Consider the following 18,659-nt stretch of genomic DNA (forward strand, 5'->3'; position numbering starts at 1 on the left):
ACAAATTGGATCCTAATAATTTCAGAGGCATTTGTGTGAGCAGTAGTCTGGGGAAGGTGTTTAACAGCATTTTGAACAATCAAATTCTAACCCTCCTTAACGAACACAATGTCCTGAGCAAAGGTCAAATTGGCTTCCTCCTAAATCACCAGACTACGGACCATATTTACACCCTACACACCCTCCTAAATGAAAATGTGAATCAAACCAAAAATGGAAAAATATTTGCTTGTTTTATTGACTTCAAAAAAACTTTCGACTCTTATTTGGCATGAAGGACTATACTATAAACTTTTACAAAGTGGTGTAGGGGGTAAAGTGTATGACATAATAAAGTCAATGTATTCGGACAACAAATGTGCAGTTAAGATTGGAGACAAACACACTGAGTTCTTCACTCAGAATAGAGGGGTGAGACAGGGCTGTGGACTTAGCCCGACACTATTTGATATATATATTAATGAACTGGCAGTGCACCTGGAACAGTCTGCAGCCCTAGGTCTCCCCCTGTATGACATGGAAGTAAAATTTTTTGCTTTATGCGGATGATCTACTTTTGTTGTCACCAACCGCAGATGGACTGCAACAACTACTAGACCTGCTTGAGGACTATTGCCAGCACTGGGCCCTGGCAATAAATCCAAAAAAGACAAAAGTAATGATCTTCCAGAAGAAGCCCAGATGTTAGGAAAATAGATACCAGTTGACTCTAGATAGCATCATCTTAGAGCATACGATGCAGTATACCTACCTTGGTCTAATTATTACAGCATCTGGGAGTTTCAGTAGGGCAGTGAATAACCTAAAACAAAAAGCTCGCAGAGCTCTATATGCAATTAAAAAGAAATTATTTAATATTGATATACCAATCTCCATCTGATGCAAATTGTTTGATGGTGTAATTCTGCCCATTGCGCTATATGGAATTGAGGTATGGGGTCCACTCAGTCTTTCCAGCTACACTAGATGGGACAAGCATCCAGCAGAAACCCTACATGCTGAATTCTGTAGAATGGTTCTGAAAATACAAAGGAAAACACCAAACAACGTATGTAGGGCAGAATTAGGCTAATTTCCATTATTGATAAATGTACAAATAAGATCTCTAAATTTCTGGATGCACTTAAATACAAGCCTAACAAATACATTGCACTTTAAAGCTCTGAAAACCCAAGAACTGAACCCCGAAAAGAGTCCCCTGAAGCAACTGGTTCTGAGACTCACTTTAACAAATACTAAGACCAACCAACCTCAGGCCAGCACTGCATTCCAAACAAATATTACGGTAAATCAGGCTATAAAACAAACCAACATGAGGATAAATAAGGCTATAAAACAAAGCAAGAAAAATTATTTGAAACATTGGAACACTGAAATCAAAACTCAAAACAAACTAGAAGTCTTTCGGGCCCTAAAAACAAACTATGATTTGGAAGAATACCTCTTAACTGTCAGAGACAGGAAGCAGCGACAGATCTTCACCAAATACAGGCTCAGTGACCACAGTCTAGCCATTGAAAAGGGGAGACATAAAAAGACATGGTTGCCAAAAGAGCATCGAACATGTGGTCAGTGCATGACAGATGAGGTGGAGACAGAGGTGCACGTCTTCCTTAAATGTGAAAAATTTGAAAAACGGCGACGGGCTTTTGTCCAGGAGCTGGAACATGTGATTCCAGAGTGCCAGAAAATGGACGACGCAGGTAAGCTGCGGGTGGTCCTGCGAGGGGGGCCAGCGGCGAGCATTGCAGCAAGATTTATATTTTCCTGCCACAACCTGAGAGACAGTGGGTGACGGCACCTATTGCTACTGTTGTTGTTTGATATTATAATCATTGTTGTATTGTGTTGTTGTTTTACATGCTTTGGCAATATGTACACGTATGTCATGCCAATAAAGCACATATTGAATTGAATTGAGAGACGCACACACACACGCGGGGAGAGAGGGGGGAGAGATGGAGCGAGACACAAACAGAGAGAGAAGGAGCGAGAGAGGCTAGAGAGAGAGAGAGAGAGACACACACACACACACACACACACGTTCAGTTGTCCAGGTGGAAGAACAGGAGAGTGACAGAGGGAGGGGGAGAAGGGGGGGGGGACTCATACAGAGTGAGAGCCCTTCAGTTTTACTGTACAAATGTGTATTAGTTGGTAAAAGGTTGGCAGGATATAAACAGTGGACACACACCATTCTGTGTGATTTGTGACACTCCTGCAACACAGTACTTTTGTAATGGTCTCTGCAGCCAGGGAACAGTGATCCGAAGAGGCAGGTCAGTTCTGTTTGCCTTTTTCCACCTAGTTCAGTAGGCCTTGTTAGTCGATGTCGGGTGTTTTCACAAAGCAGACAAATGCAGCTCATCTCCGAATGTCCTGTAGCCTGCTCTTCTTCTCTGTACTTGTGTTTGTATAATTTATTGTTGCCAGTTTAGCTTCACGTTAGCTTTCCACTGACACGATGAGCACGCAAAGGTGCAGAGTAACTGGAGGTCTGCTGGTAGTTTGGTCAGAAGGGAGGGGACGACAGATTTTCCTAGGTAATTGGTTGTAACTAATGGGAGATGATTGCTTATGGCATGAAACAGTCTTGTACTGTCTCATAAAGAATTTATTTGACTCTCTAGATTTTATATATATATATATATATATATATATATATATTTTTTTTTTTTTTGTAATTTTTTTTCCCGCCCGCTGCGGGATTCGTTCCGGGGTGTACTGCACTGCCCCACAAGGCGACATTTCTAACCGCTCGACTAAAGGGGGGCCGACCCATATATCTGTGATGGCCTGGCGACCTGTCCAGGGTGTCTCCCTGGACAGGTCTCCCCAATGACTGCTGGGATAGACTCCAGCATCTCCACGACCCGGGTTGAGATAAGCGGCTTGGATAATGGGTGGATATATATATATATATATATATATATATTAGGGATGTCCTGATCAAGTTTTTTGGGCCCCGATCCGATTCCGATCATTTAATATTGCCATCTGCTGATCCCGATCCGATCCAATACATTTTCTGAGAATAACCAATCCAATGTATATGCTTGACAACTGAATAGCTCTGCAATGCATTAAGAAAGAAAATGCCTGCATCCAAGCTGTTCCTTAATGGGTTTTTATGTATTTTCAAAATAAACAGTATAAATATGCCTCTTATCACAAGTCCACTTGTAGTGCAGCATTGGTTTTAATTTGTTCTTTAACAAAATAGCCAAGTAATTGTAAACAAACTAAAATATATAGCTTATTCCACTTAGTGCAAATAGTCACAATTCCACTTCAAAATGGTAGCTTAAGTTTGACATTCAGTCACAACAATCAATTCCTTAGTGCAGCATTGTACTAAAACTAGAACACTCAAAATGAGTGCATGACACGTAGTGTCGGGAGGGCAGGTAGGACATAACGTGGACCAACAGCTGCAAAAGACGGAGAAAACCAGTGTCCCCTACCACAGCGATGGGCTGGTCATCCAAAGCGATGAATTCAGCTACTTTTTCAGTTAGCTTTTTGGCCTTGTCTCTGCCGGGAGGAAATTCCTCTCTCTTTTTAAAAGTACCCTCCAGTGTGAGTTGCTTCGGTGCAGACTTCGCCTTGGTTAGCTGAGTGAACTCCTTAAATTCCATTTCGTGTTTTTTTAGGTGCCTAATCAAGTTAGTGGTATTGTGCGCAGCTCTACAAAAACCGCCCCGCAAAAGGCTTGCATTGCAAGTTGCTGTTGGGTATTTTCAGTTTCTGTTTTAAAACAACGCCACACTTTACATTTTAGCTGCATCCTGGTCATGCCGCAAATTGTGCTCCCCGTTTACGACAGCTGCATTACAACAGACTGAGCGGAGGTGTTGCAAAACAAAACAAAAGATCGCACTTATATTCGCTGAATCCAATCCGATCCGATCTCTTAAAAAATGCCTGGATCGTCCCTGATCCCGATCATTGAGATCAGATTGGGACATCCCTAATATATACTACTCTCTCTCTCTCTCTCTCTCTCTCTCTCTCTCTCTCTCTCTCTCTCTCTCTCTCTCTCTCTCTCTATATATATATATATATAGTATTGTATTGGTGTTAGATGGAGCAAATGCTCCTCTTTGACTTCATTGTTCTTGAATCTGTAAGTGCAGCTTAATCTCAAATCCAACATCTTGCTCCTGAAAGCTGAACTTGTACAACACATTTTGCTACAGATATGTTGTCTTTCTTACTGTATTATTAAAAAGAATACACACAATAATGGAAAGCCAACCATGTATCTGGAAAGTAGGGATAGCACCCTGAGGTGAGGCATTAGATCATTTCAAACACACACACACACACACACACACACACACACACACACACACACACACACACACACACACTTCCCTGCATTGATGCTGTCCTGCAGGCTGTCAGCAGAATGTTAGGAGATAACAACAGGCCAACACACACACACACACACACACACACACACACACACACACACACACTTGCTCATATTTTGTCACGGCAGATAGATCCACTGTTAACAACATAGACAGATACTTACAGGCACACACAAACTGACACAAACACACACTGGAGGTGGAAGTACGGTTATTACCACCACCAGGACCACTGCCCAGCCCTGCCGGACTCTGCCATCACACATTACACCATGACCATCAGTGTGGACTTGCGTGCGTGTGTTTATGGATTAGTGCTTTGTGTGTGTGTGTGTGTGCGCGCGCGTGTGCGCGTGCGTGCGTGCGTGCGTGCGTGTGTGTGCGCACGCGCATGCATACTAGCTTGCCCATTGCGATATGTGTCTTCCTTGAGGACATTCACACCAAAGCGTTCCCTGCGCTCCAGCTCAGCCAGGCCCTCTAACAATCATATTCTGCATTGTGCGGAGATTGCCCTAACAGGCATGACAAACACACCATTCTCTGAGAAAACCTGCACATGGAGCGCCCAGGCATGTTTTCATTCATTGTATTAATACCCAGCAGTGTTTGTCTGTTGCTGAGATTATTGAAATGTATTTATAGTACACGTCGCAGTGAAAATTCTGCAAGTATGTCCATTGTTAATATTCCAGTAATACCCGAGGTATGCTGATATTCCAGTAATACCCGAGGTATGCTGATATGCGTTGCCAGTGACGTGATGATACACAACACATGAGAAGCGCTACCTACCTTGTCAACATCCTCTTCAGTCGAACTGAGAGCATTCCTCTCTGGTTATCCCTCTCGGTTCGGGATTTCTTGTTTTAGGCTGTGAACTTGTCTGTGACCACAAATGGCCTTTATCATACACATTTAACTCATTCATTCTCCCTCTTTTTTTTTCTTTTTTTTTTTTGTCTTTCTATTTTCCAATCCTCCTCTTTCTCAGGGCTTTCTCCGGGAGACACGGTATGTCTATTATATATATATAACGCAAGAGTGTATGTTTGTATGTTCACTTAAAACTCCAGAAATACTCATTGTAGAACAAAAAGAAGGGTATCTTTAGAATCAGCACTTTTCAAGGATTGCACAGTTTGAAAAATATTTAAAAAACCAAGTACAAAATTTGATTTATTTGCGAAAGAGACATTCCAACGATGCTTTGTGGAAACTTTCGGCAAATCCTTCCATTGGTCAAGGGAGGCACTACACCTAACATTGTCAGTGCTAGCCTGAAGGCACGCAACGTGGTTTACCCTGAGGTGCTTGAGCACTGAGCGATTAATACACACATTGGCAAAGAAGCTTGATGAATGGATTGAAAATTATGACATTTGATCATTTTCGTTGATAAGATTCCTTTATTCGACATTCGTTTATCACATATATCATATCATAAATCATCCTATATTTCATCATCAATTATATCGTAAAGATCAGATCCTGTTGGTTGTTTGAGTGAGAACATTTTCCTCAGGCAGCGCCGGGTACCTCTGCTAGTTCTTCTATAAAGTACACATTTTTCAGGGACATTTTCTGAAAGGATTGAAGTTAATTTTTTTTGTGCCTGTTTTGGTTACTAATCTTTGTCGTTTCGTGTCCCCAGAGCGCGATGCTTTCGACACCCTGTTCGACCATGCTCCAGACAAGCTGAACGTCGTCAAGAAGGTGCTTTTCATGTGTGGCGGCGATGTGTTCTTGTGTGTTCCTCTGTCTCTCTGTGCATGGAGGTGACATGCATAGTGTTCACATGCAAAAGATCAACCTAACCACAAACCAAAAGGCCTTGCTTTCATCATACTAACAGTCATACAAACAACTTTGTTGTGTAATGGTTGTTGGGGCAAGCATAAAATGATTACAGCACTTATTTTTGCTTAATCTTTTTGATTTATTAACATGTGTAAATGGTATACTCAGCTAAGTATTAACACATGACAATAGCATAGTCGCTAAGAATTTGTTTTTGCTTTTTTGGGGGGGGTGTTTTGTTTTTGCTTTTTTTTTGTTTTTTTTTTTGTTTTGTTTTTAAACTGTGCATGGCAAAATTCACCATACACAGTGAACAGGATATCGAAAAATACAAGCATGATAAAATGCTGTGATTTTAGGGGGGACCTTAACAATCAAACATATATTACTCGGGTTGGATCTGTATGTTGTTGCAAACTGAAAATGCAAAATTGTAAATACAGAATTGTTATCAAAGTTCACTATGTGCTATGGCACTGTTAGCAGTCTAAACAGAAACAAGTGAACAAATTCATTTTCAAATTTTATCAGAAATAAAAAATAGAAAAGGCATGACTGGAAAGAAGCGAGGACTTCCCTTGATAGTTGTCATATTAACAATAAGCTTGGATTTTTTTTTTGAATTTGACCTGGCAAGATTCCCTCTAAACCTTAAACAAATCTTGTCATGATGCCTTTTAAAACATTGGCTGCTTGTCCCCATTCATGTCTTTTCCATTCTTCATTTGAGATGTAAAATGATGAAGTCATCCACGTCACAACTGATTACAATTCTGATGCATAGTTGGCAGTGGTTTACTGTCTGCCACTACGTACATGGACCCAGTTAGCTGGTTAACGGTTAACTTTCAGACAGGATGACAAGCAGAGATTTAGAAAAATGTGGTTAATTATTCATTCGGCTACTATAAAATGAGATTGTCTGCTCTAATGACGTAACTGCAGCAAACAAAAGTATCCATTCATGCCTTGACTTACTGTTCAGTTATGAATCCTCCCCGACAGTCGTGACGGTGATCTTGAAGGCTGAAATTAGATGTGGTCAAATGAACCAGCCACTCATTTTTGAGTTCTCCATAATTATCCCACCCTGTGATGGCCTGGCAGCCTGTCCAGGGTGTCTCCCTGCCTGCCACCAAATGATTGCTGGGATAGGCTCCAGCATCCCTGTGACCCTGAGAGCAGGATAAGCGGTTCAGATAATGGATGGATGGTTATTTCAAACCTTGTAAACCCTTTAATCAAAGTGTTGCCTTGAACAGATTATTCCTGGAAATGAGATTAATGGTGTCCGTGTAATATACTCGGTTATGCATATGATAGTAGAGTATATCTGTGTATGTAGATATACTACTATATGCTTTGTGAATAATGTTGTACATCTGTCGAGTATGACACTCTTCCAACCTTTGAAACCGAATCTCTTAATGTTTTCTTTCTTTTCTCAGACACTGATCACATTTGTGAACAAACATCTGAACAAGCTAAACCTAGAGGTGTCTGAACTGGACACACAGGTATTGGACGGAGAGACACACACACACACACACACACACACACACACACACACACACACACACACACACACATATACACACTTGTAAATGCAAATTTTAAAGTGTTCACAATATACATTCATGTTTAAAAGGTTCTTCATAGTGCTGCCAGTATTGTAAAACAGTGCCTTGATCTTATTCATAATGATATAGTCAGCTATTTGCCATTTAGATAATGCTGCCTGCTTGCAATACTACATATTTAAGTGGCCCTGATGGGAATTCAACCCTAAGCTTTACAGTATGTTGCCCATATTCAGTATTAAATCATCATGAAAATCTATCTAATAACACTGTAGATTCAATCCTGTCCCTTACCTCCTGAATACCCCTTGATATGGTATAGTGATCTCTTTTGAAGCGGTGAAGCAATGATAGTACCTACAGCCATGTGAAATTGATGTGGGTTATTGACTGCCGTCATTATTCAGTTTTAAAGGAAACATTCATATACATATACATTCATATTAGCCTGCAAATCTGAATGGTGTCATCCTTAGTTTGCAGATGGTGTGTACCTGGTGTTACTGATGGGACTGCTGGAGGGATACTTTGTTCCTCTTTACAACTTCTTCCTTACACCGGAGAACTTTGACCAAAAGGTACAGTTTAATCCTTTATGGTATTGAACTTTTTTATATACTGAACTTTTTTATATACTGCAACTAGTCCAGTAAACCCAGCCACTGGGGATGCAAAAGCCAGTGCATTCTTAGTGCCAGTCCCAAGCCCGGATAAATGGGGAGGGTTGCGTCAGGAAGGGCATCCAGCATAAAACCTTTGCCAAATCAAATATGCGGGTCATAAATCACATTCCGAATCAGTCTAGGCCCGGGTTACCAATGACCACCACAAGTACTGTTGGCCAGCAGGGTGCAAGTGGAAACTATGTTACTGTTGGGCAAAGGCGAAGGAGAAGGGGAAAGCATGTCCAGAGGCAGCAAGAGACGAGTAAGGGCAAGAGTGTGAAGGTGACTGGTAAAGGCAGAGAGCTGGCTTCTATGATGGAGAGAAGGAAGGTAGATGTACTGTGTGTGCAAGAGACCAGGTGGAAGGGGAGTAAGGCCTGGAGCATCAGAGGTGGGTTCAAACTGTTTGCATATGTCCTGCAAGTTTGGTGTGAGATGGAAGAGAAAGAATAATTCTCGAGTGAGTTGGATGAAGTGGTGACGAGTGTAACCAAGGAGGAGAGAGTGGTGATTGGAGTGAACTTCATTGGGCATGTTGTTGAAGAGAATGGAAGTGATGAGGAGGTGATGGTATCAGAGAAGAATGTTGAAGGACAGATGGTGGTGAATTTTGTGAAAAGGATGGAAATGGCTGTGGTGAATACATATTTCAAGAAGAGGGAGGAACACAGGCTGACTTATGAGTGGAGGAAGGTGCACACAGGTGGACTATATCTTATGCAGAAGGTGAAGGTGCAATGTGAAAGAGATTGGTGACTGCAAGGTGGTGACGTAGCTAGCCAGCATCGGATGGTGGTCTGTAGGGTGACTTTGGAGATAAAGAAGAGGAAGAGAGTGAAGGCAGAGCAAAGGATCAAGTGGTGGAAGTTAAAGAAGGAAGACTGTTGTGTGGCGTTCAGTCAGGAGCTAAGACGGGCACTGGGTGGTAGTGAAAAGTTGCTGGATGGCTGGGCAACTACTGCAGAAATGGCGAGGGAGGCAGCTAGGAAGTTACTTAGTGTGTCATCTGGACAGAGTAAGGAAGACAAGGAGATTTGGTGGTGGAATGAGGAAGTACAGCAAAGTATGGAGGAAGAGGTTGGTGAAGAAGAAGTGGGATAGTGTCATGGCAATTATTTAACTCCACTCTGATATAAATGAAAAGCAAAAAAAATTTTCTTACAGTATTGTCACACTGTAATATATAATGTTCATGAACATGACGCACAAGCCCAGACACTTGAATGCAGCATGAATCATGCCCATTGTTCCGATCATGATGTATGCCCAGAGTTTCTCCTTCATTCTGCTATCCTGTAGTCACTCTTACCTGGAAATTTCTTGTCATGTCCATTCAATTGACATTATTCATTACTTCCTTTGCCAATGGGTCGTCACCCCTAAGTGAATGTCATTACCTGCAGACGTCTCCCCGTTTTCTTCAATACTGTATCCTCATATAAATAAAAAGCCATATCACACAATTCCTTTCCCCACAATCTCACAACAGTCTCCTCTCACCCCGGGAGTCAACTACAAGCTGTCCTGGGGGGGGGGTAGTCTTCCTAGGTTTTAGGGGATTTTTCAATCCCTTCACTAGACTGGCCAGCCAGATTTAATCCATGCAGAGAGTGGGTCAAAGTAGAATATGAGTTAGGACATCCCAGACGAGCCCCCAAATTGTCATGGCAATTATTTAATTCCACTCTGATCTTAAATGAGGAGCAAGACAAAACTTTCTTGCAGTATTGTCACACTTGAATATATAATGTTCATGAATATGATGCATAAGCCCAGATGGTTGAATGAGTGCCCTGATCTCAGATGCAGCACGAATCATTGTATCCAGATGAACTGATTCAACCATGCAGCACATATCATGCCCATTGTTTCGATCATAATAGTGTGTACCCAGAGTTTCTCTCTCATCCTGTTTTGGAAGAAATAGCTCATCTTTATTGCTGGACTATCATCCTGATGGATAACAGAACTTGCTCAAAGAGTTCATAGGTCAGGTCTCCCTCGTTCCTATCCTCCAGCTCGAAATTCTTGAGCTGGAGGTCCTTCAGACCTTACAACACACAAGTGGGCTTCCCAGACATTCCTCTGTTATCAGTACAATGCAACGTACAATACAGTGCCTTCGTTAGGCACTGTATTGTACTGTGTTGTTTATAAGGGGTGGGGATACCTGCAGTCGGTTTAGACTGAAGATGTCACTTAGTTGAGTGATGAAACGTATCTGTCAATAAACATTGTATCCAGATGAACTGATTCAACCTTCTTTGATTTATCCCCTAAACGAAGGAAAAAACAAACTTGCAGAATTTCTTGCTCTTCGATTGTTTTTTTAAACCATAATTTCACATGACTACAGTTAGTCAGTGAATCAGCCAGGAATTGTTACTGTAAATCTGGCAGGACAGAACAATTGCGAGATTTCAATTTTGAGATTTCACTGTAACAATCAATCAAGAAATGAGGTCATTCAGTGAGTGATTCTGTCTTCTCAGATAGAATTAATGTTCTACCAGAGACAGGACCTGTCTTTTGACCTATAGTCTAAAGCAGGGGTCGGCAACCTATGGCACGCATGCCTACGGTGGCACACGAGGCCATTAACATGGGCACATGGAGCCATTCAATAAATGATTTTTTTAGCATACTTTTTCGATAAAAAATGTTTTTAATAGGAAATATAGCCTAATGGTGAACTAAACAAACAACTTGATTTAAAATTATACTGAAATAATTAATTATTCTTAAAATACACCATTGTTTTTGACAGCAACAGAGCGCACACAATTGACGTGGTCCAACATCCTCCTCCTCCCTTTGATCTGCTGGCAAGCGCAGCATTACAGCAGTAGTGACAACGTGGCATAGCTAGCTAGCTTTCTTTTTTACTTTAGGTCAAGAACAGCTGATGATGGTAGATGCAAAATAAAGTAAGTCGTCTAATATTCTCCTCTTTCAGCCATCTTGGTGAAATAAATTCAGGTTTATTTCACAAAAGGACCATACTGTGTGCACTCTGCTGCAAAAATGTGTGTCAAACTTCAAGTGTAAAATGTCATTTTGAAACAAGGCATGAGAAACACTTCTAAGATAAGGCTGATAAAGCCGGATCAATCAAGAAGGCAGTAGCCCAGCATGGGAAGCAAAGCAGCCCGATGTGCCGCCAAAACCAAGCTACAGAGGGCAGCTATAAAGTCGTACAGTGTATTGCTTAACATGAGAAGCCATTCTCCGATGGAGAGTATATAAAGGAGCTTTCCTCAGCAGTTCGCAGATCATATTTGATGGATTACCAGACAAAGACATGATCATAAACAGGCTCGAAGAAATTACCATTTCTGCGAGAACTGTAGAGGCGCATTACAGACATGGCTGAAAACGTAAGACACCAGCAAACTCTTGCATTGAAAGATGCGTCTGTTTTCATCATAGCTCTTGAGTAGAGTGTGGATGTAAACAACGTTCTACGTCTAGCAGTAGTTACCAGATATTGCTACAAACAAGGGTCACTGAATCGGTAAGACTGAATTAATGTTAAGTACGTGTTAAGTTCTATGTTAAGTACACTGACAGAGCCACGAAACTCCGAGTCAAATTCAATGTATGTGCAAACCTACATGGCCAATAAACATGATTCTGATTCTGATTAATTTTCTTTTGTACCCTAGTAATTTTCATACATTTGCAAAGCGTGTGTGTGTGCGTGTGTGCGTGCGTGCGTGCGTGTAGAGGGTATATCTTTTAGCATGGGAAATCTAGACGGGGAGACAAGCAGCAGCAGAATATAAATAAATGCTCATTATGAAAATGAACTGGCACTCAGGTCTGTGAATTTTCTTTTTAAACTTTGTAAAGTGGCATGGCACATCTAAAAGGTTGCCAACCCCTGTTCTAAAGAATATTGCTATCAGTGCTGTTAATAAAGAACCTTGTGCACTCAAGGCCTGAACTCCCTCTCCAAATAGCTTGATGAATACCATCCCTTGTCCCCAGAAACAATTCTGTGCACAGTCATTCCTTTAACTCTGTTGGCCTCCATAATACCATGGTATTCTGATCAGGCAATCTGTGGGGACACCATAGTAGCCTTGTGTTTGGGTCTTGTCCAACTGGCCCTGCCAAGCTGCAAAGCAGTGATACAATTTTCACAATTGCACACACACACACACACACACAGATACTCCTGGCCCATTAGAACAGGCACCAGCCCCACGGCATCTGTAATCTCCTATTGCACAGGGAATGATCTGAGTGGCGAGGATGTTTACCTCTATAACTGTATGTGTGTGTGAGAGAGAGGTCTATACAAGGGCCTAGAGGCCTATAGATGGGATGCCTAAGGTTTTGGTGGTTTTCATTTATTCAAACAAAAATAAACCAATGTGCAGAAGCGTTGCACCATCTCTTGAATTATATCAAAAGAATTCTGCTCCACTCTTTGCCAGGCTGCCTCATCCCATCCATGTTTGTGGACATCTCTCGTATGGAATTGACAACATGGTGATAGTGTTTGAGGTCTGGACTACATCTAGCCCATTTCTTTTTCAGCCATTCTGCAGTAAACCACATATTTACTTATGTTCTTTATAATATTGGGGCTTATGAAAAACATGCTCTACATTTTCACTTCTCAACACCTGATTGATGAAACACTCTGAATGGCCAAATTTGTTCTTATAAACCTGCTTTGAATGTTGAATTTAATTTGTTCGTGAATTGATGCGCTTGCTGTTCAGTTTACTATAACCTTCAATTAGCATAGTTACTGCCTCAAAACCACTATAACGCCAGCAGCAGATTTTGACTGTTGTGTGGGGAAAGCGACCATTCTGAGGAATCTAAGCAGCTGACCATGTGATACCTTTACATTGAGAAATGCTGCCACAAAAACGATCTAAAAGGACATTAGTTCGTCCCACTGTCAGAACTGACATGGAAAAAAAGTGAATGTTTGTTTTATACTGGAATGTTGATAAAGTCTCACCTGTTCCAGTAATGCAAGAGTGCAGTTTGTGGGAGTTTTGTTTGTATTACGTAGATTTGCTTCCCCCTTATTCCTTCTGTTTGCATCTGCACTAATATTTGATAGGTATGAAAAGGCTTTTCTAAAAGCTGACTGAAAGGAGTGGAGGTATCAACCAGTAAGATCTCAATACCTTATAGCCAGTAACATTTCTGTTTCAATTTAAATATTACACTCATCAGCCAAAACATTAAAACCACTGACAGGTAAGTAAATAACTGATTATCTCATTACAATGTCCCCTGTGGAGGGGTGGATATATTAGGCAGCAAGTGAACAGTCAGTTCTTGAAGTTGATGTGTTAGAAGCAGGAAAAATGGGCAAGCGTAAAAATCTAAGCGACCTTGACAAGGGCCAAATTGTGATGGCTAGATGACTGGGTGATAGCATCTCCAAAACGGCAGGTTTTGTAATATGTTCTCAGTATACAGTGGTCAGTACCTATCAAAAATGGTCCAATGAAGGACAACCAGTGAACCGGTAACAGGGTCATGGCAGAGTTGTGGACTCGAGTCACATGACTTGGACTCGAGTGCGACTCGAGTCACAAATTTGATGACTTGCGACTTGACTTGCCAAAATTAAAATTACTTGAGACTTGACTTGAGACTTGACATCTATGACTTGGACTTGAGCTGGATGACTCGAGAGAATTGTTTACGTGTTTTCTCAATGTTTATGCGGGCTGCACCTCTCTCGTATTTTATTTATTTTATTTTGTAATCATTCTTCATTTCCAGTGCGCACACAATTACATACGCACAGGCATCGCGTAGGGCCAATCAAACGTTTAGATGGGCGGGAAAACAAAAATACTCAAATCTAATTGGAGGTACCATCATGCTACTCAAAAACTAACGTCAGCTCTACTCAACATGAGCGCGGAGAGTTTGCAATCATGGCAAGTGCGGCTGCTGCTGGAATGATTCCAAAAATAATAATTTACGGCTATAAGAACTTCGAAGTTGTTGGGAAGAAAAGGACTGCCGTTTGTAAAACATGTGCAGCAAAATTATCAGATGGGATTTCAACAACGTCAAACTTTGTGCGTCATCTGAAAAGCCACAAAGAGAAGTAAGTTTGTTTGCTAGCCTACAGGTACAGTAGCGTGTGAGTGGTCACACACACACAGACACAATCTGCCCGTTTGGAATACGCCAGCCAGGCTATATCGCCCAAACATCGTCCCAATCTCATCTCAAAAATACAATTGAACGTACTGTTCTGTTTCAGAACACCTAACAACGAATATTCAATTATGTTGGCCCAGTGGGCAAACGATGTCTGGGCGATGTAGCAGTCACCGGAATGAATTAGCATGCCCCCTGCTGCCCCCAGATCATCAGCCTATCAAACACTGTTTCAGTGCATGGTTTCACGTATCATACTATAATGCAATATTGTAACTTGCATGGATAAGAAGACACGCTGGCCGCTGGCTCGCGGATCTAACCTTTTAGTCTAGCGGTTAGCGATGTCTCCTGCGGTGCGGGCGATACAGGTTCGCTTCCCAGCCATGGCAGTTCCTGTGGTTGCGTTGTCCCCCGAATTCGCTACAATATGATATAGTTTTAAACATGCGTAATATAATGCGGTTCTCGAGAAAATCAGCCCATTCCGAACGGGCACTGAACTAGTGGTATTCAATCGTGATTATGTTTACACTGTTTTTAATTGAGCATTTAGACGATGCTCCGAAGTATGTGCTACCGACGACTCCTGCCGAGGGACTACAGATGCAAATTAGCTTATAGCTAATTCTGGTACAATATAGTTATTGTGCATTGTCCCTGTCAAATAAATAAAAAATATTGAAGTATCTCCATGATTCAAATTAATCTAGTTATATACTGTCTTTGGAAAGATTTTTCTCCATTGAATTATAAACATTTATAAATACATTTACTTGTTTCATGAAACCAAAATTAATACCTATAATTTCCTATATTACAACACTTTTTGTATGGCACAATGGCAATTGAAATAATGCTCAGAGCATGAAGCACAGTGCACTGCACCCAATATGAAACATAGCCTACTAAGCATAGGCTTAGATTAGAGCCATGGGGTAGTAGGTTATTTCACAAAGCTGGCTAACTAAGTAAGCCTCACTTCTGCGCAGAGTGAACCCCGGAACAGCTCTTTTTACTTCAATCCATGTTCCAGATCTGAAAGGTTTCCAGGGTTTACTTTGCGCAAATGTCAGGCATACTCAGTTAGCCAGCTTTGTGAAATACTCACTTGTGTCTAGTCCAGTGGTTCTAAAACCTCCATGGCTGTGACCAAAAACGCACCCCTATATATTTTAATGTACGCTTATTAAGTACACATTGTCACGTACATCGGTATTTAATAAGCGTACATAAGTAGGGTGCGCCTTTCGTCACACACAGCCCATGTATTTATTGAATTACACCAACAGCACCCCTGATTCCACTAATCTAGGGAGTCAAACAATTAAAGGTAGGGAAGGCGATTTTTTTCAGAAGCACTTTTTGTTATATTTTTTGCAATTCTCTTTACATCCCGACAGCAATCAATAAATAAAATACTCTGACACTAAATTAAAAAAATAAAAAGAGTAATCTGTGGAAGTCGCAGGACCGTTATAAACCCACCCAATCATTTTAAGGTGTCCGGTTAAAATGATTGGATGGCCTACCTGCCTGTCAACCTATCTACCTCCAGCAGTAGGCTAGTCAGGCAGTGCTTGTTTGAGTGTTTTGGAGGAGTGGCTTTGGAGGGAGGCGATAAAGCCCTAGCCAACTTGATATTTTGCAAGTGCAATGAATTGTAGGTCGAACTAGACAAGCGGAGAGAGTGTTTGTTTATTGTGTATTGGAATGATCAATATGTTTTGTATTGTTATTAAGAGTTGTGCGCTCATTTGTGATTTAGAGTGTGCCTTTTATTATTTCTTAAATGTAAAACAAAATCCAACTGTTGTCCAAATTTGAAGACAATAAAATAACAATTATTTCTAACATTATCTGTGGTTTATTTATGTACTATTGTAATGAAACAATTTAATATTACCTGAATTTAAAAAAAATGTGTTAAATTGGTATAAAACACCCTACATTTGAGACTTGATGACTTGACACCTGAAATTAGGGACTTGTGACTTGACTTGACGTGAGCTTGGTGACTTGGGACTTGACTTGAGACTTGCCCTTCATGACTTGGGACTTGACTTGAGACTCGAAGGTTAAGACTTGAGACTTACTTATGACTTGCATAACAATGACTTGGTCACAACTCTGGGTCATGGGTACCCAAGACTCATTGATGAGCATGGGGAGTGAAGGCTAGCCTGTCTGGTCCTATCCCACAGAAGAGCTACTGTAGTTTAATTTGCTGACAAAGTTAATGCTGGCTATGACAGACAGGTGTCGGAACACACAGTGCATCACAGCTTGCTGCATAGCCGCAGACCGGTCAGAGTACCCATGATGACCCCTGTCCACCGCCAAAAGTGCCTATGGGCATGTGAATGTCAGAACTTGACCATGGAGCAACGGAAGAAGGTGGCCTGGTAGTCCATGAGCCAGAGCCCAAAATGTCCTATTTCGGTACACTCAAGGTGGCAAAACTTACTTATAATTTTTGAAAGGATCCATGTCTGTAGATGATATTTTGGTATGATAACCATTCCTGAGTGGCAGCTGTATCACAGTTATCAGCTCATGAAGTTAACCACCCCCTAAAGTAAATTGCATTTTAGACGCTGGTGCATATCCTGGTTTAGCCTCATGGTCAGGACATTTTTCAATGTTCTATAATATTGTCTTTGGTATCATTTTAAAGGGGACCTTCTTAGCTTTCATTCAAGCCCTGTTGTGCATATTTCTCACAAATATAGAGGTCACTTGAGCTCTTCAACCCGTCAATAACACACATCTTTCTGCAATGTTCGCCTAAACTATATACTTTCTTTTAGCCCTGTGGCATCTAGGAATATCAGGGACACAAAACACAAAAACTGGAATACTCACAGGACTGTAAAGATTCAGGAAATGTATAATATACCCATACTATTTCATTGTGTGAGGTGATTGTGAACCTTAAATTAGAAGGGCATTATTACTAAGAAACTAACTAGACCAAAGCCAGTTAGTCCATGGGTCAGACCAGATATCGATATCACCCAAGGTGACACAACTTCACTGGTGCCATTTTATTTGGTACACTAACAGAAGTAAAATAATACATGATAACCTTTCCAAATGAGCAGCTATTTCATTTTTCTTTCAGGAAACCTGTTTCTGTGCCTCTCACGATTGTGTATTTGCCCAGATTTTTACAAATATAGCATTTCAACACCCCTGGTACTGATTAGCCTAGCTTAAACTCTGGGACAGTTCTTAGTTGGCCAACAACCAAGGATAACCAGTACTGTGTACTTCCATTCATTGTGCTAAGCTAGGCTAACGTGCAGCCAGATAGCTTTCTACAAAACACATATAGAGGAAACTGGTATCTATCTTCTTGTCTCACTCTGGAGAAGATTGTAAGCTAATTTCCCATAATGTTAGCATGTTCTTTTAATGTATATGTTAATATGATTAGTTAAAGTGGCTACGAGGAGGACAAAATACAGCTGTTGCATAGCAACTAGGTAATGTATCTATTTGTGGCTATGTAAGATAAATAATGGTAATATGACGCTGGTGAAGCAAAGTAAACTTTGTTTTAGTAGTGTTCATACACCTAAGTTACATGTATTTGTTTGTATGTGGCAGGTGAAAACTGACTGAATATGGCCACTGGTGAACAAGCAAGTTTTTACCCAATACCAAAGCGCCCACGGGTGGAGTGCATTATCCACTGTTCTGATGATACAGATAAGCTGGTTTCACTACAAAGTGTCGACTCATGGAGAACTCTGCTCAGGGCAGCTCAGATACGAAATCATGCACCAGTTTTGAAACTGGCAAAAGACATTCCTGAGGGACAGATTCCAGCAATCTACTACCACAGAAAGTGTCGCAGTATCTTCACTATGAAGCAAATTCTTGATGGCCTCCTTGCAAAAGAAAAGAAAAGTTGTGTCTCTGCTGAAGAGAAACAATCTAAGAGAGTAGCTCGACATGCTCTAAGTACATCTAGGACTTATGATGCAGAGTGCATATTTTTTCAGAAAAACAGCAAATATTCCAAGAGACAGAATACGAGAGAAGTACTGGTGCAGTGTCGAGAACTGCGAGCTGATGCAAAG

General features: G+C 41.1%; 1 protein-coding gene across 1 annotated transcript in view; it reads left to right on the forward strand.

Moving 5' to 3' along the window:
- Positions 1 to 18,659, forward strand: part of parvaa (parvin, alpha a) — a 90,802-nt gene that overhangs the window by 54,962 nt on the left and 17,181 nt on the right. Inside the window, exons 8-11 of the mRNA XM_056281402.1 lie at positions 5,371 to 5,390; positions 6,031 to 6,092; positions 7,625 to 7,693; positions 8,233 to 8,334. Coding sequence (XP_056137377.1) covers positions 5,371 to 5,390; positions 6,031 to 6,092; positions 7,625 to 7,693; positions 8,233 to 8,334 — 253 coding nt within the window. The remainder of the gene's footprint in view (positions 1 to 5,370; positions 5,391 to 6,030; positions 6,093 to 7,624; positions 7,694 to 8,232; positions 8,335 to 18,659) is intronic.

Source organism: Lampris incognitus, chromosome 6, assembly GCF_029633865.1.
Source record: "Lampris incognitus isolate fLamInc1 chromosome 6, fLamInc1.hap2, whole genome shotgun sequence".
Classification (NCBI taxonomy): domain Eukaryota; kingdom Metazoa; phylum Chordata; class Actinopteri; order Lampriformes; family Lampridae; genus Lampris; species Lampris incognitus.